Source organism: Macrobrachium nipponense, chromosome 22, assembly GCF_015104395.2.
Source record: "Macrobrachium nipponense isolate FS-2020 chromosome 22, ASM1510439v2, whole genome shotgun sequence".
Taxonomy (NCBI): domain Eukaryota; kingdom Metazoa; phylum Arthropoda; class Malacostraca; order Decapoda; family Palaemonidae; genus Macrobrachium; species Macrobrachium nipponense.
The window spans coordinates 41,743,892-41,767,367 of NC_087213.1; the positions used below are offsets into that span (position 1 = coordinate 41,743,892).

The 23,476-nt window shown below is 38.8% G+C and overlaps 1 protein-coding gene across 4 annotated transcripts in view; it reads right to left on the reverse strand.

The window, feature by feature from the left end:
- The window catches only part of LOC135198612 (probable ubiquitin carboxyl-terminal hydrolase FAF-X), a 506,622-nt gene that overhangs the window by 142,170 nt on the left and 340,976 nt on the right, over window positions 1-23,476 (reverse strand). For all 4 annotated transcript variants that reach the window (XM_064226360.1, XM_064226357.1, XM_064226358.1 and 1 more), the window contains exons 37-39: window positions 22,432-22,585; window positions 2,374-2,521; window positions 1,381-1,495 (exon numbers count right to left, since the gene is read on the reverse strand). In XM_064226360.1, the coding sequence (XP_064082430.1) occupies window positions 1,381-1,495; window positions 2,374-2,521; window positions 22,432-22,585 (417 nt within the window). The remainder of the gene's footprint in view (window positions 1-1,380; window positions 1,496-2,373; window positions 2,522-22,431; window positions 22,586-23,476) is intronic.

Sequence of the window (23,476 nt, forward strand, 5' to 3'; positions counted from 1 at the left end):
TATCTCTTGTGATTTCACATACATTTGTTTCCCTTGTAAAAAGAAAACGGATGTCTCAAATAGTAACAGTATGAAAGAAAACGTGCATGACTGAATACTTATGGGGGGACTGAATTATTTTCCCATACGTACGTACATAATACGTATGTACGTATTTATGTATAACCATAAAATGTAAGATTTACTTTAAAACAGTATTAATAATATTTCAAAGATTAATATGAACCATAATAGGATGTTTTATGTATATTTGATGAAGGATGGTCTTTTTAGAGATACTTTGGTGTTTGCATGTTAAGGATAGCTAAGTTTTATGAGTATTTTTGGAGGGGGTTCCAAACATTCGCGGATTCTAACTATTCGCGGGGGGGTCTGGTACGCATCCCCGCGAATACGGGGGGGACCACTGTACTGAGATGGTCTCACCCTCCCACTCCTCTACAGGAGTTTCTTTTTTTCCCAAAAACAGACCCCTTTAGCGTCCCCCCCCCCATTTTTTTTTTTTATTGAAGAATGATCCTCAACTTGTCAAGTTTGGACAAACTCAGTTCGCTTAAAATTTTCTATATACTGTACTTATTTATTTCACAGGTGCTCAGGAAAGAAGGAATTCAACTGGTGGCCTACCTCAATTATCTGTCTTATAGAGCCCTGGGGGGATCATTAGAGTGCAACTCCTTTGAAGAATCTCGGTGGCTACCAAAAACATACTTTTCCTATGACAACTTTTTTTGTGTCTTCCTATATGACAACCTTTTTTTGTCTAACTAATTTGCATAAACACATTTTCCTTATTGCTTATTTAAAAAAAAAAAACTATTTAAACTATGAAGTTTTTGTAAAACTCATATTTCACAATTGTCAGCAATTATTGAGGAATACCTATAGGTTCCTTCAAAATCAATTACAAATTCTCATGTCTTTCCTTCATCCTTTTACACATACAGAACTAATGTGTGATTCGCATTTAGCGTAAACGCATACTGATGATTGATTAACCATGTATCTAAAATGAACTGTCACTTTTAACTCTTTTCTTTGGCTAAACTTTATTCACTCTCCACTTGCATTTTCAAAGTCCTTTACAAGGATACTTGAAATACACATCACATAATTTCATCATCTAGCCATGGGTAGATGATTTTGAAAAAAAAAATGAAAGTGCAAGATCCCACCTGAAAGCTTTCCATACTAAAAATAAAATTCCTATCTTGATACTAAAGAAGACAGCATTAATGGTAAGAAGACTTAATTTTCTAAACTTTTTTCACCTATGATGACAGAGAATTACTGTCACTAACACAAGGATGACCATATCATATCCAGCACTAGGTAATCAATAGCACACTTTCAAGAACACAAAAATATGATTACACTTACTTCACCAACATATTCACCACCAAAGCACTGATTCTTCATTTCTTCCTCGTCATCCATTTTGCATTCTGTCACTTCACCATCATCAAACTTGTACCAACGCTGCTCTCCGCTGTTTCTATATATATATAAAAAAAATATTATTAAGTTCTTATGTTTGCAATGCATTTTCTTAAGGTTTATTCCTCTCCTACTGTTTTCCTCTTCTTGTTCTCACACTGTTTCATATTTTTTTACTGTTCTTATTTCTTTTATAATTTACTTCACATTTCCACAATTTTTTTTTTCATTGACTTTCCCTTATGTTATATTTCCACTGACAATTTCGTTTTGCCATTTTCCTTTACGTACTTTCCTATATCTTAAATAATTAACTTTACATTGTGCAACTTCAATGAAGATAAAAAAAACTCCTGTAGCTCGTAAAATCTACCAAATATCCAAATTACTCTAAATTACCAATTAATAAAATTCAATAAATGACAAGGAACCAGCAGCTAAATAGGACTGCAAAAAATAACTAAGATAAACTTCTGAACCAAGGAGAAAATAGAGCTGTAATCTTTTAGGTAATTCAGAATATTTAAATTATGTCAAATATACCCATTTTACCAGAACAGAAATTGTAATGAAAAAAGTGCAAAATTAAACCTCATTAAACATTTAAATCATGAGTACTCAAAATAACCCAGCCAAAAATTTTGTCCGGCATCCTATCTCTTGACAAAAAGGGAAAAAAAAGGACTTAAGTGAAAGAAACAGTAACAGGATGATACAAAACAGAATTAGGTGCTGTGGGCATATTTTACCAAGCTAAACTTGGGGAGATTAACTTATAGTTTAATGAGTTATTGCTATTAAATCATTAACATTTTTTAGAAGTGCTTTTATCATGAATCTTTATAATTTGTTTGCGAAATTGATGTGGTGTGCTATGTTCCAAGCTTTGCAGTACTAAATTTGCCAAATGTCACTTTTCACTTTTGAGAACATTACCTGTGCAGAATGTAGGAGTAGTAGTGACCACCACTGGCCTGTCCACTGTGAACTACAATGCCTGTTAGCTTGTATTTACTACAAACAACAGTTTTCATATCTTCTGGGTCATAATCGATCAGCTCACCATTACGGGCCAAACCAGCAACTGAAATGTATTCATGAAAAGAATAAAATATTCATGTGAACAATAAAAAAAAAGGATAGATATGTACCCGAATTATAGCCCGCCTTCCTTGTACCTTTCTTCTTCAAACCCTTTCAAAAACTTTTTGTTCTCAGATTTGGTTACTTATTGGATACTTCAGAGTCCAGAGAAATAAAAATCATATTGGGTACTAAAGTTGTTTAGTTCAGTTCTCCATTACCTCAAGGATACCTAGGACATCATCAACCAGGATTCAACAACTTCCCACCCCACAAATTCCAGCAGCAACTGATTAACCATGATACACAGCAAATGATTTTCATGGGGCTGGGAGAAGAAGAAGACAAAAAAAAAAAAAAAAAGTCCATAACAGAGCGGAGTGCCAAGACAAAAAACACTATAAACCAGCAACCCAGCTGGTATAAGATTATACTTAACTTAATTTTAGATAAATTTTAAAACTAATATTATTACTGATAATATCTGCTTGTTCATCAAAACAAAAGTAAATTATTAGAATTAATTTAGTCATGTAACAATAACCCTAAAGTCCTGATCATTATTATATATTTTGCCACTTTCATTCAATTTAAAAAATATGAATATAGAATTTATGCCAAAGGCCAAGTGCTGGGACCTATTCATTCAGCGTTGAAATGGAAATGGAAATTGAGAGTAAGGAGGTTAACAGGAGGATAATCTTGCAGTTGCACTATGAAATAATTGTTAAAGAGGATGGGAAGTCATATGGAAGAAAGAATGAGAATACTATACATACACTAAAGGGAATGAAAGAGGTTGCATCTAAGGGCTGAAAGGATGCATCAAAGAACCTTACTAATGCCTACAGTGTGCCACATGAGGTGCACTGACAGCAATAGCCACCTATGGGATTCATTCAAGCACACTGCATATTACATTACTATATGATAATCCAATTAGATGCATTGTACCCTTATACAGCTAGTTGTTGACTTACAACCTATGCAAGTTACGACTGATCGACTTTACGACCACCCACAACTAAAACTACTGGGAAGCTACGTGAGCAAGAAAGAATGGTGTCCAGCTGAACGTACGCCAGTTTTTCGCCCAGCTCCCACCTCTCCACACACACACAGCTCACTTTTTGAGCTGCTAATGACTATTATCATGCATCAGCAACAAGGATATAACTCCAGTAAACTTATGCCATCAAACACAAAGGTACATAAAATTGTGAGAGAATAATTCTAATCAAAACTTCAGGTCTTGAAAGAACACATTATACTGCTGTTTTCACGCCGATAAAAGATAAGTAACTTAACTAGCGTTAAATTTCGTACTACGACAAAATCAAGTGAAAATACCAAACGGAATCGCGTAATATTTTTACACAAACGTGCTAACAACGCAATCTGTTAACGAAAAAAAATATTTTAGCTCACAAGACAATTAAATTCATATTTCAACTTCAAAACACGTCGTATAATGACAAATCACCTTGTCTCATATGAGTAAAGTATCTACTATATATTTTATGCTAACTAGAAGCAAGGCAACTTGCTAAGAATTTAGATAAATACGGAGAAATAAAACTTGAATAAGCAAACTAAAATTGTATTTGCCATCAGCTGATTTCCAAACCAAAACATTGACCGCTTTGTTAGTATTGTGTGATACAATAATATAAGAATACATACAATATTATTGGATACAGTTATTCATAACTTTTCAAAAGATTCACGGAAAAGATGCAGATTCACTCTTTATTTCATAAATATACATAGCCCTCAGCAGCATGACATCGGTCAATTATGTCAAGCATGACATCGGTCAATTATGTCAATGTCGGTCCGAATCTGATTCCCGCTTTGTGTTCAATTTTTTTTCTACTGATATATCATAGTCAGAATGCACTGAACCTCCAGAATTGGCTTACATTATTACATTACTAAATTATATCATATATGCAGTATACTGTAGGCTAAGCTACTGTATTCGTACGTATACGATATATGTATCATGATATCATCATCGTATACGCGAGGCTAACTTGTTAGTTATTCATTCAATTTCTCTTTGTACTAAATTATCATAAGCCAATGTGCATTGAACCTAGAGAATTAGCTGAAATTAATAATTACTATACCATATATGCATAAAGTATACTGTGTAGTGTAGGATAGGCTAGTATAATATTCTTAAGAGTAAATTAACATGGGCCGACTTACATCCAAATTGTCTTACGAACTGTTGGTCATAACCAATTGCGGTCGGAAGTCGACAACTAGCTACATGTAGTGCAATAATTATAATTATACTGATTTGGGAATATATGAAATATACTATAAAAAGAATAAAAGGGCAAAGAATAAAACTAACTTTCTTCAAAAACTAAAATTTTGTATCAACCAAAACTGCATTAAATTTAATAATATCTTTAAGAAAAAATTAAACAAGTATCACTATGGCTGATAATTACAGACCTAACATACCGCATATACTTACATATGACTTTTGAAGCCCTAATTTTGGAGCTAACTTTAAGGGGGTCGCATCTTACACGAGATATAAAATTCAAGTATGCAATCATCATATATTTGTATCGTATGATAAAATACAAACATAATGGATATGCATCTTTTCAAAGGATTAAATAGCTATGCATTTGATAATATATGTATTTTCATATTACTAGTATTTGTTTGTATTATAAAACACAAACATAGCAAACAATGTTTTGTTCTGGAAATCAGCTGAGGACGATTGTGAGGTAAGTTTGTTTTGCTGTGTTGAACACAAATCAGAGCAACTTTTTTGCTTCTAGTTAGCGCTAATGAATCTCAAGATAACCTATTTATGAGACAAGGTAATTTTACATTATACAAAGTGTTTTCAAATGGAAATATTACTTAAAAATGTATCGTTTGTGAACAAAATTCGGTCATTCTTTTCGTTAGTAGATGGCGCTGAGGTCATGTTTATTGCATAAACAAAAAGCAACAGATTCGGTTCAATATTTTCACTTTATCTTGTCAGAATACTACGAGCTTTACGTATTTATCTTTTATTGGAGTGAACACAGTAAAATGTGTTCTTTCATGCCCAATAGTTTTGATTAAAACAAATTTCTCTCAAATTTAGTCTACGGTCGAGTTTGATGGTACTATGCCGAAGCTTACGAGTGTTTCATCCACAATGCTAATGCACAATAATAGTCGTTAGCAGCTAAAACTTAGATTAAATTTAGCAGTATATGGCCTTGCAGATCTTTTATCCACGGCGAGTAAGGATAAGGTAATGTAAAAATATATCAGTCCTATTCTCCTTAACGTCATTTTTACATAACTTGGTAATTTTTCACTATTGTACGATGGTTGAGATGCAAGCAAAAAGGCTGTTGTTATTGGATTAGTTGTTCATAGCAAATCAGCTGTTTCTGGTTGTATGTGTTTTCCAAACAAGTATAGGTAGTGTTCAACACTCAGGCCTGAGATGTTGAGCCCTTTTAGATAGCAAAGTAGAACCCTAACATGACATAAAATTTCTCAGGATCATTACCAACAAAGTTTGTCAGGGAGAGGATTGAGAAAGACTCGAATCTGTCATCCGGCACTGAGGGATTTTGCATCTTGGCTATGAATTTCGGGATGAATTCAAAGGCTACCGACCCCAACCCATCATGTTTAAACACTAAAAGAGAACTCTCTTTGACGAATCTAAGGCTAGCAAGAAGACCATCTTGAGAGTCAAAATTCTGTCTGATGAACCTCATAAGGGTTCATGTGGTGAACAATTGAGGCTAGTAAAGACCAATGTCAAATCCCAGTTAGGGGCTTTTAGCTCTCAACAGGGTGATACTGCTTGAAACTCTTGAGCAGCATGGAGATTTCCCAGGAGGTGGCAAGTCTACCCCATTCAAAAGTAAAACTAGCCCTAGAGCAGCCTTTAACCCTTAAGGGACAGGCTAAGTATATACCATGCACGCACCCCCTAACCAAGAACACTTACCCTAGTGGATGGGTAAAATATCAATATGTAGCTACTCAGGCTGGGTAAACTTTTAAGGTCGGCCAATTAAATCGCAAACCTTACCAACTTATGTTTTTTCTAATAAATTATTTTTTGAAAAGTTATAATTACAGCTCACATATCAAAACAGATAAAAAATAAAATCAGTAACAAATTCTCAGCATACAGGCAGCCATCGGTTAGCCGTAGGGGTTCTGTTCCTGGCTGCCGATGCCAAGCGATTTTCGACAAGTAGTGATTTTAAAGCCTACGGCTGCCGCACACCTTTCGGAATACTAGACAAGTTAACAGCGCCCTAGACCAGTCAAATGGCGCTGTAATCCCACAATGCTGCATTAAGTAAAATTATATTTATGCAGTATAGTACTATAGAATTTACTGTACAGTACATTATAGTATACTATTATAAAAACTGTAAAGTGAAAAAAAAAGCCTAGCTTTAATCCTTTAGGTGTCTAGAGAATGTAAAGATATAATAAGGTTTTATAAAGTGTAAAGGTAGATGTAGTGTTCAAGTTACAATAATCTGTCTTATAATATTCCTATTTTATGAAAGACCAAATTACAATAGCCTAACTTTATCCCATCTTCTAGTTACATAAGCTCAAAAACAGCAAAAGAGATTGACGACAGTATGGTTTTAACGTTATACTCGTTGCGTAAACGTGTACAGCCATGAACAACAGAACGAAAAACTTTTTTTTTTCTAAGTAGTACAGCCATGAACAACAGAACAAAAAACTTTCTTTTCTGGGCTCAGCTCGTGTCGGCCTATGAAAGGATCCTTAATATCATTCTTTCTAGGCAAAATTAATCTAAAATTACCAGAGAAAAACAAAATTAAGAAAATGTCAGTAAAACTGACTCGCTCACTCTTTAAAAGAAGTGTCGGTATGAGAATAGGGGCGAGTGAGAACACTACCACGAGACATTCACCAATTAGACCTTCCAATCAGAATCCCCACAAGAGAGAGCTGATACTAACGGGCGATGCGGCCGCTACTACTACTACTAGGGGACGCCACGGACAGCAGCGCCCCTAGCGTACATCCTTAATTATTAGCGCCAAGCGTCGTACGCATTTTCTTGCTTGTGTACTATTTTCTGGATTTACCTCATCATCCGTTATGGAACGTGCTGCCATCGCAACGGCTAAGTAAGTGCCTCATAAGTAGTGTTTTACCGTATTTTAGTCTTCCAGGAACCAGTATTTTCCTTCTAATAGGTCATATACGGTTTCCCGGTCGACTCGTGGCGGCGCCATGCTGCCTCATTAAGAATTCCCGGTCTTCCATACTGGGACTTCTTATACTTATGGGCTTACTATATCACGTTCATCGTTTTTTACATCGCCTTTTTAGCTAGGTTAGCCCATTTACCAATTCTCTTAGTTTGGTATTTAGGGCTATTCTGTGTTTCTAGCCCAGCATCCCGGCTCTTGCTCTTCATCGGCTATCGCTGGCTCCGAGTAGGCTTCTGTTCCTCGGAACAGTTTGCCCCCCTCCTGGGCTTCTTTTTCTTCTACTAAAACGTGTCTTTTCCATCTTTACGATGTAATTTTAGTTCTATTTAGGGTGTTAGCTAGCCTAGGTGCATGTCCCATGTATTGGTACAGCCTGGTTCACGTGGCCCTTTCACGGTTGTGTTGCTATTGCGGCTTAGGCCACTTGCGGTCACGTGTTCCATCGCACCTTACCCTTCCCCTTCCTCCCTCACCAGGTATAGGGAGGGGTCTGGGGGACCCCTTGGTTGCCATGACAACCTCAGTTGCCTTCCTCCCTCCCTCTCTGAGGAGGCCAGGGGTTCTCCCCAGCTGGGGTATAGGGCGACCACTTATCGGGTACCGGGTCACCGATCGGGTAGTTGTTGGGACGGGGAGGAGTAGGCCACCCCCCCCTCTCTCTCTCCCGCCGTGTTACGCCCGAGAACCATCCCCCCCACCCCCCCTCCCCAGTTGCTCAGCCACCTTTCCCCCACTATAACGAACGGAGCCTTCCGCCGCAGCCGGGGCACCTTTGGTTATAGATTGCTGGCTCCGCCAGCGGGCGGGGTGGTCACTACTAGTGGTCTATTGCTTGCCTACTATATCCTTACTTTTCTCCCCCGCTACCGGAAGGGAGCTTGCTTCTTACCCGGGCACTCTTAGTAGACGGGGGGGAAAGGTTTGATAATTATTTTGTTATTTTTTAAGGATATACCCTAGTTTTACGATGAATTCTATAATTATATTTATTTATATGTATACCATCTCCGCCGTTGTCCGTCGTGGTTTCATTTTCACCACCACACTTGGTTGGATTCTATCTCTTGTCTCCGGCGTAGCCTTGACAAAACCAACCATCTTACTACCACACGTATTATGGCGGGGCTCTGGTTTAATCTAACTTTCTCGCTCCGGCACCAGCGGAGCAATTGTTAGGCTGTAAGTGTTCTCCTGATACTTATGTATCTTTCCACTTACAGGCTACCAACTGTCAGGTCCTTGGGTGCAATGCGACGTTATACGACCCCTGCGCCCACGATGAGTGCAGGTCTCACGCTCCGTGTGCCACGCCTTACAACGACATGATCGTCTGGCACCCGGAAGCCTGCGCCATCTGTTACGACCTGGTCAGTCAGCTGGTGGAGGGGGTAAGTCGATTATAGACTTTTTTATCGTTTTACTAACAACACTTAGTCATAAGCTTGTTAACCCCGCTCCGCCATTAGAAGCTTCATTTCGCCTTCTCTTTCCAGGCTGCCGGTGTGAGGGAAGTCGCCCTAGCAACCCATGAAAGCGTGGGTGGGGGGGGCGGCTTCGGGAAGAACGCCGCCAAAGGCCAGCCTTACATATTGGACAAGAAGCTGGCCGTTCAGATCTTCCCCGGTGGCAAGTCAACAAGGTATGTTGACCCCATATCTGCAGCCCCTCTCATAGCCTCCATCCAGCAGGAGATGCAGCAGTCTTTCGGGGTCGTGGCCACGCAAGAGACGGTCCCGGACGTCGCAACCTTGGACCTTAATATTGAGCTATGGCGGAGGTAGGTGCTGAGGATTTGTTGGTTGAGGTAGGTGTGTCGGGTGCCCAAGGTCTTTCCTTGGGCGCTCCTGGATCTTCTCCTGTCCCTTCTTCTACTGCTTCTTTCCAAGGCTTTTTGGGATCTGAGATCCCTACCCGCTCTCCCTGTACCCCCAAAGGTGAAGGGACAGAGAGAACAGAAGACCCTCCATAAGACGACTTCTAAAAAGTCGTCGTCGTCTTCTTCAGCTAAGAAGTCTTCGACTTCCTATGCTGACGCGGTGAAGGCTAAGCCGAGCTCTTCATATTCAAAGAGCTCTAGAAGCAAGTCTTCTAGAAGGGATGAAGGCTCGCGCTCCCGCTGAGCCAATGCCTTCTCCGGCCTCCACCGCATCCACTCCGGCAACGCCGGTTGGAGTAGCGGGACCTAGCACCTTTGATCCCACTGCTTTCTCAGCAGTGGTGATGCAACAGGTAGGTGAGATGGTTGGCTCACAAGTCTCCGCCCTAGGAAAAAAGTTCGAGCAGATGTTCGCACAACTGTCGAGCACTCTGTCTCAGTCGGGCCAGTCCATCCAAGATCTCTCTAACAGAGTTAGAGAGAATGAGGACCGAGTAGCTGGGCTTGCTCAGGCTCCTCTTCCAGTCTCCCAGTAGCAAGTGCTGGTATTCTCCAGCTTCCACCTTATGAGTCGCTACCAGCTTTTCTCCATGGAGAACCCATGGGAGAGTGGCCGCTTACGCTCCTGTTCAAAGCTGGTATGATCTCTGTCCCGGAGTGTGGAACTCGAAGGATTGAGGACTTCGAGTTTTATCCTCCGGGATTGACGCAGCCTTTCATTGGTTATGCTAGGCTGACCGTAGCGGCGCTCACTAGGGAGGACAAGATCTCCAGGGAGACGTTCTCTATAGTAGAGATCACGCTCAACGCGAATGGGTTCACTGCCTTGAGGACTGGGAGTGTACCAACACCAAGCTCCAGGCTTTCAAGAGTCCTTTTACTATTTTTGCGACGGAGGAGGAGGCTTCTCTTCCGTTCGCTACAAAAATAGTAGAAACGACTCTTCAGGCAGTCCTCAAGGATGAGCCCATGCCACAGCTGAGGGAAGCAGAGTCTACTTCTCCGCTCTTCCCAGCTTTCGGAGAATTGTGGGAGAACTTGCCTGCCACTTTCACAGCTTGGTAAGCTCAACCGGACTGTGCTATGGACCAGTTTGGCGAAAAGCTCCCAAGGCTGCCTGATTCCTTGATTCAGGCAGAGTTCGACGCTCGAAACTAGGTTTGGCAGGTCCCTCAATTCTCTGATTATCACAGAGATGGCTGCTCTCTCGTATGGCACGGAACCTTTGTTTAAGATTCTGGCCAAGTCCCAGCTTCAGACGGATGCTTTCGACTTCTTCCAAGCTAGGAAGAATTGCCGAAAGCACGTTCTGCAGGAGTGCACTATTAGGCACGAACCTAATAGACTCCTGGCTTCCAGCATGGGGCACGAAGTGGGGAGCGGATCTCTTCCCAGAGTCCGCTGTAAATGAGGTACACCACGAGGCTGCTAGGCTCAACCAGAGCCTTAGAGCTAGGTGGGGTAATTCTCATCTAAGAGGAAGCAAGAATCCGCCCCCGCTGCTGGTAAGAAACCAAAGAAGTCTGGTAAAAGGTTCCAGCCTTACCAGAAACACCAGCAACAGCAGCAATTCGTTCAGGCCGTCCCGGTTACCCAACAGGGACAACCTTCTACATCCAAGCAGACCCAGCCCATCCTCCTGCTGTCTCCTCAGTCACAACCCTCGACCTCCTACGCACTCTCGCCGGCCTTCAACCCTATGTATGAAGGTCAGGCTTACCCTCCCTTTAATAGGCAATCGAGAGGTAGGGCGAGAGGCCACTTTCGCCAGCGTGGCACAGGAAGGGCGGCAAAGAGTAGGCAGTTCAGAGGAGGGCGTGGAGGTCAACCCAGCCCATCAACAATGAGGCTCCCCAGGTAGGAGGGAGGCTGTTCCTCTTCCGTCACAGGTGGGGGTTCAGCAATTGGGCACAGAGCATAGTGTCCAAGGGATTGGGTTGGAGTTGGATCAAAGATCCCCCTCCAATCAAATCATTCCGCCAAGTACCATCAAAGGAATTGACAGATTATGCGGAGGAACTCCTTCAGAAAGGAGCTATTGCGAGAGTCAAGCATCTAAAATTTCAAGGTCGCTTATTCAGCGTGCCAAAGAAAGGCTCAACAAAAAGAAGGGTAATCTTAGACTTGTCAAGGCTAAATCTTTCATTTCCTTCGTGCGACAAGTTCAAAATGCTTACCCTCTCGCAAGTAAGGACCTTACTTCCTCGTGGACCGTCACATGCTCCATCGATCTTACAGACGCATACTATTCATACCTATAGCCAGACACTTCCGCCCATTCCTAGGCTTCAAACTAGGAAATCAGACATTCTCATTCAAAGTGATGCCCTTCGGTCTGAATGTAGCCCCCAGGGTATTCACGAAAATAGCAGTAGTTGTGCAACAATTGAGAACTCAGGGAATAATGATAGCAGCATACCTCGACGATTGGTTGATCTGGGCACCAACAGTCGAGGAATGCCTCAAAGCCACCAAAAAGGTAGTTCAATTTCTGGAACATCTGGGGTTCCAGATAAACAAAACGAAATCCAGACTTACTCCGGAGTCTCGTTTTCAGTGGCTAGGAATCCAATGGGATTTGTCTTCCCACAATCTGTCAATTCCAGTGGCCAAACGGAAAGAGATAGCAAAGTCTGTCAGACATTTTCTCAAATGCAAGCAAACATCAAGGAGAAGCCAGGAAAGAATCCTAGGTTCCCTTCAGTTTGCTTCAGTGACAGATATCCTCCTGAAACCAAGGCTGAAAGATATAAATCGAGTTTGGCGATCGAGAGCAAACGCCAAATCTCGAGACAAGTTGTCAGTAATTCCACAGATCCTTCGCAATCAACTCCGTCCATGGACAAAAGTAAAGAACTTAGCCAAGCGGGTAACCCCGTTCAATATCCCCTTCCAGTGTTAACCATTCACACGGATGCCTCCCTGTCCGGGTGGGGGGGATATTCTCAGTTCAAAAACGGTTCAGGGGACTTGGTCAGTTCAATTCCGCCAGCTCCACATAAAGGTTCTGGAAGCAATGGCAGTATTTCTACCCTGAAGAGACTTCTTCCCCCGGAAAAGTACTTCATCTAAGACTAGGTGTTTTGGACAGTGCAGTGGTAGTTCATTGCATCAACAGAGGAGGGTCCAAATCCAAGCATGTGAACCATGTCATGATAGCCATCTTTGCCCTAGCAAACAAACACAAATGGCATCTGTCCGCCACTCACCAGGCGGGGGTAAGAAATGTGAATAGCGACGCCTTGTCCCGGTCAGTCCCTCTGGAATTCAGAATGGTCCTCCCTAGACGACGGGTCATTCCGGTGGATATGCCGGAGAGTCCCAGGTCTCCAAGTAGATCTCTTCGCCTCACAAGCGAACCACAAGCTCCCTTGCTATGTGGCCCCCAACCTGGACCCTCTGGCTTATGCCACGGATGCCCTGTCGTTAGATTGGAATCAGTGGAGAAAAATTTATGTTTTTCCTCCAGTGAATCTTCTCTTGAAAGTCTTGAGCAAGCTGAGGACTTTCAAGGGACTAGTAGCCCTGATTGCTCCAGACTGACCAAGAGCAACTGGTATCCTCTGCTTCTGGAATTGGGTCTCCGACCTCAACGGATTCCCAATCCCAAGCTGTCACAATCAGTACAAATGAGGACTGTGTTCGCTTCCTCAGGAATTCTTCAGACCCTAACTTTATGGACTTCATGAAGTTTGCGGCTAATAAAGATGCTAACATTGATCCACAAACATCCTCTTCCTAGAATCAGATAAGAGAGAGTCAACTATTAGACAATATGACTCAGCTGTTAAAAAATTAGCATCCTTCCTGAAAGAATCAAACACTACAACCATGACAGTTAATTTAGCTATATCCTTTTTCAGATCCTTGTTTGAAAAAGGTTTAGCAGCTAGCACTATTACTACTCATAAATCGGCTTTGAAGAAGATCTTTCAGTTAGGTTTCCAGATAGATCTGACTGAATCTTATTTTTACGTCTATCCCTAAAGCCTGTGCTAGACTTAGACCTTCTCAAAGGCCTACTGCAGTCTCATGGTTCTTAAATGATGTCCTCAAACTAGCATCAGATAACTGACAACTCGTCTTGTACATTCACAATGCTTCTTAGAAAGACATTATTCTTATTAAGCCTAGCTTCAGGAGCTAGAATTCAGAACTGTCGGCTCTATCCAGAGATGCGGGTCATGTGAGAATTCCTCCCCTCAGGAGAAGTTCTGCTTGCTCCGGATCGTAGTTTTTTGGCTAAAAATGAGGATCCTCTTGCAAGGTGGGCCCCTTGGAAAGTCATCCCACTTCCGCAAGACCCTTCTCTCTGCCCAGTATCAACTTTAAGAGCCTTTCTATCTCGTACATCCTCAGATCCTCAGGTTCTCTCTTCATGAGAGAAAAAGGTGGTACTTTATCAGTAAAAGGTATTAGGCAACAAATCCTTTACTTCATTAAACAAGCCAATCCTGATTCATTTCCAAAAGCACATGACATCAGGGGAGTAGCCACCTCAATTAATTACTTTCAACATATGAACTTTGAGGATCTTAAAAAGTATACTGGATGGAAATCTCCGACAGTCTTTAAACGTCATTATCTAAAGTCCTTGGAATCTTTAAAATTTTCTGCAGTAGCAGCGGGAAACATTGTTTCCCCCCCTGATACTGTATAGTAGTCGTAGTATAGATCCAGGTCTCCTCTCTACCTACCTCATCCAACATGCCTCACCCTATCGCCATGCTACTCGGATATTCTAGCCTTAGCCGCTGAGATCATATTAGTGGATTGTCCCTTATTTTTTTGCTAGGGACATCCACACTATGTACTGATAATGTACTTCAGTGTACCTACCTTCCCTTATTTTTATGCTAGGGTAGGACACAATGTGTTTGTATATTTTGTAAATAAGTTATCTAAGTAAATCTATTTTGTTAAATTACACTGCATTTTTGTACTTTACTATGTTTACTGTAATTTTAAGTACTTTACATTACTAACTTTCTTTTATGTCATTGTTTAAAATAAGTTAGCCTTAAGTACTTAGTTTATATGCTGTAATAACTGATTTACTTATATTATATCCCTCTTTATTTTACAACTGTTTTTCATTTGTCCTTTTTTTCCCATCTTGTCTGTTTTCTCTGGTACTCTTTCATAGGCCGACACGAGCTGAGCCCAGAGATTGGGATTTGACGAAGGAAAAATCTATTTTCTGGGTGATTGGCTCGTGTCGCCCTATGAAACCCACCCTGTATTGATTGCCCCCCCCCTGCAGGACAAGATGTTCTTAGATTAAGGATGACCGCTAGGGGCGCTGCTGTCCGTGGCGTCCCCTAGTAGTAGTAGTAGCGGCCGCATCGCCCGTTGGTATCAGCTCTCTCTTGTGGGGATTCTGATTGGAAGTTCTAATTGGTGAATGTCTCGTGGTAGTGTTCCCACTCGCCCCTATTGCCATACCGACACTTCTTTTAAAGAGTGAGCGAGTCAGTTTTACTGACATTTTCTTAATTTTGTTTTTCTCTGGTAATTTTAGATTAATTTTGCCTAGAAAGAATGATATTAAGGATCCTTTCATAGGGCGACACGAGCCAATCACCCAGAAATAGATTTTTCCTTCGTCAAAATCCCTTTTCTAAGTACAACCAAATTGGATAACAACATCCATTTGGGTTGTATTTCAATCATCGTACTATAGTACACTATTACTATAGTTCTTATAAATGACGTTATGTAGAATAGGACAATCATCGTACTATAGTACACTATTACCGTAGTTCTTTTAATGACGTTATGTAGAATAGAACTGAGATACCTTAATGTAATAACTTTATTCGCTATAGATCAATATAGATCAAAGATCAATATAGATCAAAGACCAATCAGGAAATACTGTTAAATTTAAAATTAGTTAATAGCTGAAGCTGAGAAAACTGTTCAAGGTGGTAATGACCATTATCATGCATCGGCAACAAGGATAAAACTCCAATAAACATATGCCATCAAAAACACATCCGTAGATAAAATTTGAGATAAAATCATTTTCATCAAAACTACCGTGCTTGAAAGAACACATTTTACTGTTGCTTTCCTGCCGATATAAGATAAATAACATAAAGTTCGTATTACGATGATATAAAGGAAAATTGCAAACAGAATCACAATTTTTTACTCAAAACATGCCGCGAGCGAAATCTAACAAAAAAAAAAAAAGAAAAATATTAGTTCACAATCACAACGAGACATATTCAAGTCATATTTCCACCTAAGAACACGTATACTATGTATCTAGATATTCGTTTATGCTAACTAGAAGCAAGAAAATTAGCTCAAAATTGCATCAAATACGGCGAAAAAAAAAAAACTTTTTCGCCATCAGCTGATTTCCAAACTAAAACATTGGCCGCTCCGCAGAATATTGGCTTAGACTTACTGTAGTATTTTATAATACAATAATATGAGAACACAATATTATGGGATACAGTGAAGTAATGAATACCTTTTTAAAAGTTTATGGAAAAGATGCATATTTACTTTTTCTCTGTGCTTATCTTAATTTTCGTCACTATGCCATCTACGTAGGAGTGGCATCTTGAGCTCGTACGGTCGTACCTCAATTTTTTGCTTGAGTAACAGAGCAAAAAATCGACCGAGTTGCAGAGTTATATTTTGTACTTCTATCCCATGGAAAAACAAACAAATTACAGTGTTGCAAAATCAAATGTATATGCGAGTTTTGTCTTTTAAAATAAATTTCTGCAACCACTGTAAATATAATTTTTTATAGAAACGTGATTCAATTATATAAATTAAAATTTTATTATTCGGGCATGACTGAACAATCTATTGTCTTCATCATGTGAAGGGCTGTTACAAAGACCTCAAATGGACAAGCCACTCTATCATATTTATGTTCAAAAATAAAAAAAAATACCCGGTAATACAGTAATACATTTTTCATACACATTTTAAACAAATTCATGAAAACTTATAACAAAAAGCTGAAGTTTCATTACAACAAAAAGGTTAAGTTTCATTAACAAAATGAGCTACAATTAGCTCCCAAATTAATAAAATATAACCACATGAAGTCTTTGTAAATGCATTTTTCGGAACAGCGGAGGGCAAGAATAATCATGAAAAAACATCCTCTGATAACGTGGAGGGCAGTTAAAACAGCTGCCTTAATTTGTATCATTTATATACAAAAATAAAAATACCCTATGCGTAATATTTTCAAACACATTTTAAACAAAGGCATGAACATTTATAAAATTGACACATAGATTGCTAAATATGCACTTTTCTTAACTCTATCTTTTCGGAAGAGCGGCAGGCGGCAGCTCACAAGAACGAACATGAAAAAACATCCCATTTGATAACATGAACGGCACGTTTCAAAAGCTGCCTTTGTATCATATTTCTGTGCAGAAATAAAAATACCCTACAACTAATATATTTTCATACACATTTTAATCATAAAAGCATGAATTTGCACTTTTTTTAACTATTTTCAAAAAAGTGGCAGTGGTGGCTCACAAGAATGAACATGAAAAATCATCCTCTTGGATAATGTGAAGGGCAGTTTCAAAAGCTGCCTTTGTATCGTATTCCTGTGCAGAAATAAAACTACCATATACGTAAAACATTTTCATACACATTTTAAACATAAAAGCATGAACATTTATAAATCGACACATCCATAGCTAAATTGCACTTATTTAACTCGATGTTTTCAGCATAGAACAGGGTCAGAGGCATATATTTTACCCTAATACCTATGTAATAACTCTCAATAAAATATTTTTAATATCGTTTGCATAACCTTCATGGTCTGAATGATATTTCCACAAATGTATGTATGTACTTGATAGACATAACGGCGCTAGCAGCACTGTAAACCGAAAATTGTGCCGTAAAAATACCTTAAAATACCTTATCTTTTTAATGAGTATTTTTGACGATGGCGGTAAAACCGATTTGCCGCTAAGCTATTGCACTGTTAACCGTGGGGCCACCTGTATTTGTTGAAAAGTATTTACGTAACTTTTTTTATTTGTACATGTTTTTTGTAGTATTTCTTTCCAAAACTACATTTACACCCAACATACTATTGTAAAAGACAAGAACAAAAACCAACAGCAACCCTCTGGTATATTTATGAGCAAATTTACATAACAAAACCTCATGTGAGACAGAGACACAGTACATTCGATCTTGAAGTCAGATGCAGAACTGAAGTCCTGAGAAACCAGATTTGTTATTTTAGCCATTGTAAAAGTTGCCATTAGTGAATTTATGGGCTATAGAAGTATTGGCACCTCTTTCCCGCCCAATTCTTTTCAAATTGATGGTTACTTCTCTACAGGCTCAATCCGTCCACCACCCCAAAACTGTTAATACTACAGTGGACCCCCCGTATTCGCGTTCTCCGGATTCGAGGACTCACACATTTGCGGATTTCTCTCGGGAAAGTTTCCCCGCATTATTCGCAGAAAATTCGCATATTTACGGTATTTTTCCATGAGAAATATCCACAAATTCCTGGTTTTTTCAATATCATCATAAAATGCACTATTTGTGATAAAACTATTAAAAAAATCCAAATATAAACATTTTTAGTGGGTTTTTCTTGAGTTTTAACTAACAAAATAGGCTGTTTTCAGTATTTTTAAAGGGGTTACAACTATTCCCGGGTTCTAACTATTCACGGGGGGTCTGGTACACATCCCCGTGAATACGGGGGGACCACTGTACTCCTGAGAAGCTATCCGTCTATCAATGGTTAGGTTGGCCAATTTAGGGAAAACACACATCAATGGAAAAAGGAAGATATGGAAATGCACATGATGTAAGAAGAAAAATTCTGAAAAATTTTTCCTGCCTTCCAAGAGAAGTTGAAAGTGTCTTTTGACAACCCTGTGTAGGGCCTATTTTACAAGACACTCATAAATTTGACCAAGTTATACATGTTTTTTCTAATAATATATTTTATTTTGTCAATTGATAACAACAGCTCACAATACCATAACAGATAAGAATTGAAATCACAAATTCTGAGTATATGTGTTGTAAAACATTTACAAGATTTACGAGGTCCAGTAACTTTTTGGGAGGTATACATGTTTTCTCTGTGAAATTACAATTATAGCTGACATGCTATCATAAAAGAAAAGAACTAAAAATCATACCGAGAGCTATCTCTGACTCCCGACTCACCGAGCCAAGAAACAACAGTTGCCACTAATTATTTATAGACCACTGAAGTGCTCTGAACCTCTTTCACACTAAATTCATCCAAATCATATGGAGTGTAATTTGATACTCATTGTGAGTTAGCCCATCCACCCCCCAAAACCTGTTTTTGATGCCCATATGATGGTTAGGGATAATGGCTAGCACAGAAAGTAACCTCTCCCACCTAGGAAAACGAGGAAGTCAGCTACTTGTTGAATAGAAGTTCTGACTGGAGAGAAACCCTATTGATGCCCTTCACAGTAAACAGCCAATTTCCCTTGGTATGTGGCTGAAGATGATGTCCTGAGATAGCCAGACATCTTTGTTGCTGCTCTACGAGAAAAAACTCTAGCTCACAAGAGATACTGAATAGTTTCCAACTGTGATGATAAGAACCCCACTAACCAGTGAAACATCTTGATGTGCAGTTGGCAAAGAAGATTGTACCAGGGGGGGGACCTCTCTTGGTGCCTTGGTAAGCCAGAAGATCTGGAAACCACTCAGCTTGTGGCCACAAGGGAGTCACCAGGGTCATTCTGAGGTTCTGAGAGAGATCATTTCTCTGTTAATTACCTGACAAATCAGACAAAAGGGAGGAAAGGCTTAGGAGCCCAGATTATCCCCAAGGGTGTTGCAGAGCACCTTCTGCTACAGCCGAAAGATCTGGAACAACTGAACCATACACCTCCAACTGGCCTTTCCCACAGATAGAACAACCTTTCCGCTACTTCTAGGTGTAATGAACAGTACAGAACACTTGACCCTGACGACTTCAGCTTGTCTGCTACTATATTCCTATTGCCTGGAATGTACCCAGCTGAAAGATCCATTGAGCATGTCACTGCCCACTGATGTAGCTGTACTGTCAACTTGTGAAGTTGAAGGGAGACTAGTCTCCCCTCTATTTATTGATATATGTCACCATACTGTAAGAAGGAATTCAACTGTAAGTTTGGGTTGGTGAGGTCAGTTCAAATTAAGGGGAGTGAAGGTTTATGAGAGACCATTGCCAAAATTGGTGTTGATTCTTGGAGATGAGCAAGATTTGGTCTGTTACATAGCATGTCATTGTATTATAACCTTTTGTATGCAAGAGTTTTCAAAGATGTGAGTGTTGATGCAGGAGTAGCTGTTCTCCAAATTTAGCCCCTTAGATTGATTTTTCCTTAGTCAGTCAGTTTTGGTTCTTTTTAATCTCATTTACTGTTATCAGGAGCACAAAATTAGTACTGTGTGTTCATTTATTTTTATCTAATTTAGAAAGTACAAATGTGTATTTGTTTGTTAGCAACTCGCTTTGGTGGAAGAATATCTGCGAAGACTTATAGGGAGGAGGTTTTCTAAATGGTTATGAACACTACTTGGAACTGTGGGCCAAGCTCTCCTTCATGCAGTGATGCTGGGAGGTTTGCTATTGGACTCCTAACTTGTATGGGACTTATTGTGGAGGTACTAGGTAAGTTTCACTGATAAGTCAACAAGGATTCACTTAGGTGTATATATATTATATAAAATAGAATTCTGTTTGGAAGTGGAACATGGGACATAAGTGTCCAGCACTTGACTAATAATGATGAAATGCTTGTGTACTTGTATAGAAATGAGTGAGATGCAGACGATAACTTTGTACATGTATATAAGAGGGAAGTGATTATTCATATATTTTCCTGGCTTAAAAGGTGAAGGTTCCATTATTATAATGTTGTATCCAAAGATTTATGATTGTGTTTTCCTTATACAATCCAACCACAGAAAATCCGGGAATATAGAATACATCCCTAAAAAATGAAGCCTTTAGGTAATTCCACATACAATTAACCTAGTTTCCGACTTAACCTACTACTAGCTACGTTCTGACACTGGTTTTTATAATTTTATTATTCATATATTTTAACTTCATTATTTTATAACTTTATACTGTATATATCTTTTATAACTTTATACTGTATAACTTTCTTTAAAATAGTGTAATAAATTTAACACACTTAGCCTACATTCCCGAATTAGCCTATCCAATTGTAAGTAACTACAATACTAAACTTCTCAGAATCTGCACATTAGTATTGGTGACTTTCATATCCAAAATTTCGTAGCTTCATAATTATCGCTATTAGTTTCTAAGTTTATTTTTACGGTGATAACTGTGCACTTGAATGTCGCCGTTAAAAAAACTTAAAGTACACCAGTGCCATCTATTGCAGAAAATGAGCAATAAACTATTTGCTAATGAAATAAAGATTTTCTAGTATGGATAGAGATTTACGCTTGCACTTCTTGCCTCTAGCATCATATAATCTTAGCATCATATAATCTTATGGATGATTATCCAATAGGTAAATACAGTTACATAAAAGAAATGAGAAATACTTGTCTCTAAGGTATGTACAGAGTAAGGAATTTGTGCTTGACAAATGTCTGATTGTTTTGATTAAAAGTTAAAAGGTTTGGCTTGGTTGAGCCTTCTCAAGTGAAATATTAAAAAAAATAATAATTTATTCTTCCAAAGTTAACATAAAAAATATATTTCCCTTTGCATATTTATATTACTAACAACTATTTTCATACAAACAACGGCATAATTTTTGCTGTCTTGAAGTTGTAAACAATATGTGGCGCGTCCCTGGTGGTGGCGGAATGAACTAAAGGCGGCTGATTTAAAATCAACCCAAACAACAGGAGTTTCCGGACAATAGAATGACAGTTTCAAGAGGTTCAACTGTATTAGGCTGTGTGAGAGCAATAGGCTATTGTGAGACCAATGCTTCAGGTTTTGCGTGCAGAAGTTAAAGATGTTTTTTAATGTTTTTTTTTATTACTTTATATACGGTTTATGTAAAGAAATCTTGTGACTACTATCAATACTGATTATTTCTAATTTTTTGGTAATTGCACTTGTTTGTTGCAAATAAATAAATAAAGTGAGAGAGAGAGAGAGAGAGAGAGAGAGAGAGAGAGAGAGAGAGAGAGAGAGAGAGAGAGAGAGAGAGAGAGAGAGAGAGAGAGAGAGAGATGCATGCACACTAAAACGTTTGGGATCTCCATATTAAATATCTAATAAAAATTCAAATAAATTCTGTGTGCAGGGCTCATCAAAAGATAAGCTTGACTGATAGTATTTATTTATAATGTATAATGACTAAATAAATTTCTTGTACAACAGAGCAGTTACAACAAACCCTAGTTCAGTAGTAACAATCCTATTCACAGAAAAATACACATTGTCGCAACATATTTTCACAATCTTACTGAGTTTTAAATTATCAAGCTCACAGAATCACATTGCTGAAATTGTACAAATTGGGGAACCTACATAGAATTCAACTGCCTAAAGGAAGCACAACACTGAAGCTATTTTAAAGATCACAGACATTAAAGAATCTAATTAAGGCTTTTCTCTTTTACTCACCTGTGTATGGATCCATGTCTAATTCCCTTGGAAACTCAAAGTAGTCGTTAAATTTCATAGAACACTCACGTTCGGAAGCACAACACTGAAGCTATTTTAAAGATCACAGACATTAAAGAATCTAATTAAGGCTTTTCTCTTTTACTCACCTGTGTATGGATCCATGTCTAATTCCCTTGGAAACTCAAAGTAGTCGTTAAATTTGATAGAACACTCACGTTCCCAATCATAATCAAATCTCTTCAACTGTATTGCCAAGATTGGAGGCAATTTTTTCAGACAAATTCGCTTTACAGTATCAACCTGAAATGCAAATTCAAAATACAATCAGTTCAAAGAAACAGTAAATATATCCATTTTCAAATGTAGTACTATTTCATTCATGGAGTAGTTTAAATTCTTTTTAACATAACCCCACCAAGTCATAAGTTTAAAGTTTAATATCTTGCAGAATTATTTATACAATTCCACTCGGTAACTGGCTTGAGATGATACTGAATGCTAGTTGGAATACTTTCTTGTGGAACAAAATTTTATCATTTATATACGTTTGAATATACAACTATTACTATGGTAATTTCCTACATATCTGGATTAATATATTAAAGGCCCTTCCCAGTTATGAAAATTTCTAGGCATGATGAAAAAATATTCACATATGTAAAGCAGCAACTTAGTACCATTAACCCCCCCCCCCCCCCACCCTTACCAATAAAGGCAGTCCTCGGCTTGCAACAGTTTCGGCTCACGATGTTCTGAGATTGTATTCACCAGAAATGATTTCCAGGTTTATGACGCATGTTCTAAGGTTGAGACGCTGATCCGACGGAAGAAAAATGACTCCAAAAAGGCAAAATACTATACAAACTTGAGTATTACTCGACTGCATGAAGTGTTCAACCCCATTTTTTCTGCATATATTATGATATTAGCATATATCCCTTATAATGTTGAGTTTTCATTTTGGCAATAAGCCCAGGCTATTTTAGCAGTCGTTACTGTGGACTAGTCTAAGATTCAGTCATCTAAAACAAAGAAGCTAATTCTTAGAATATGCCTATGAAATGTATAAATGATCAGTATGTACTCATTTCAATAAAAAAAAAAAAAAAAAAAAAAAAAAAAAAAAAAAAAAAAAAAAAAAAAAAAAAAAACCTCCTGACCAGCTATGTTTACAATCGTTTTGTCAACTCT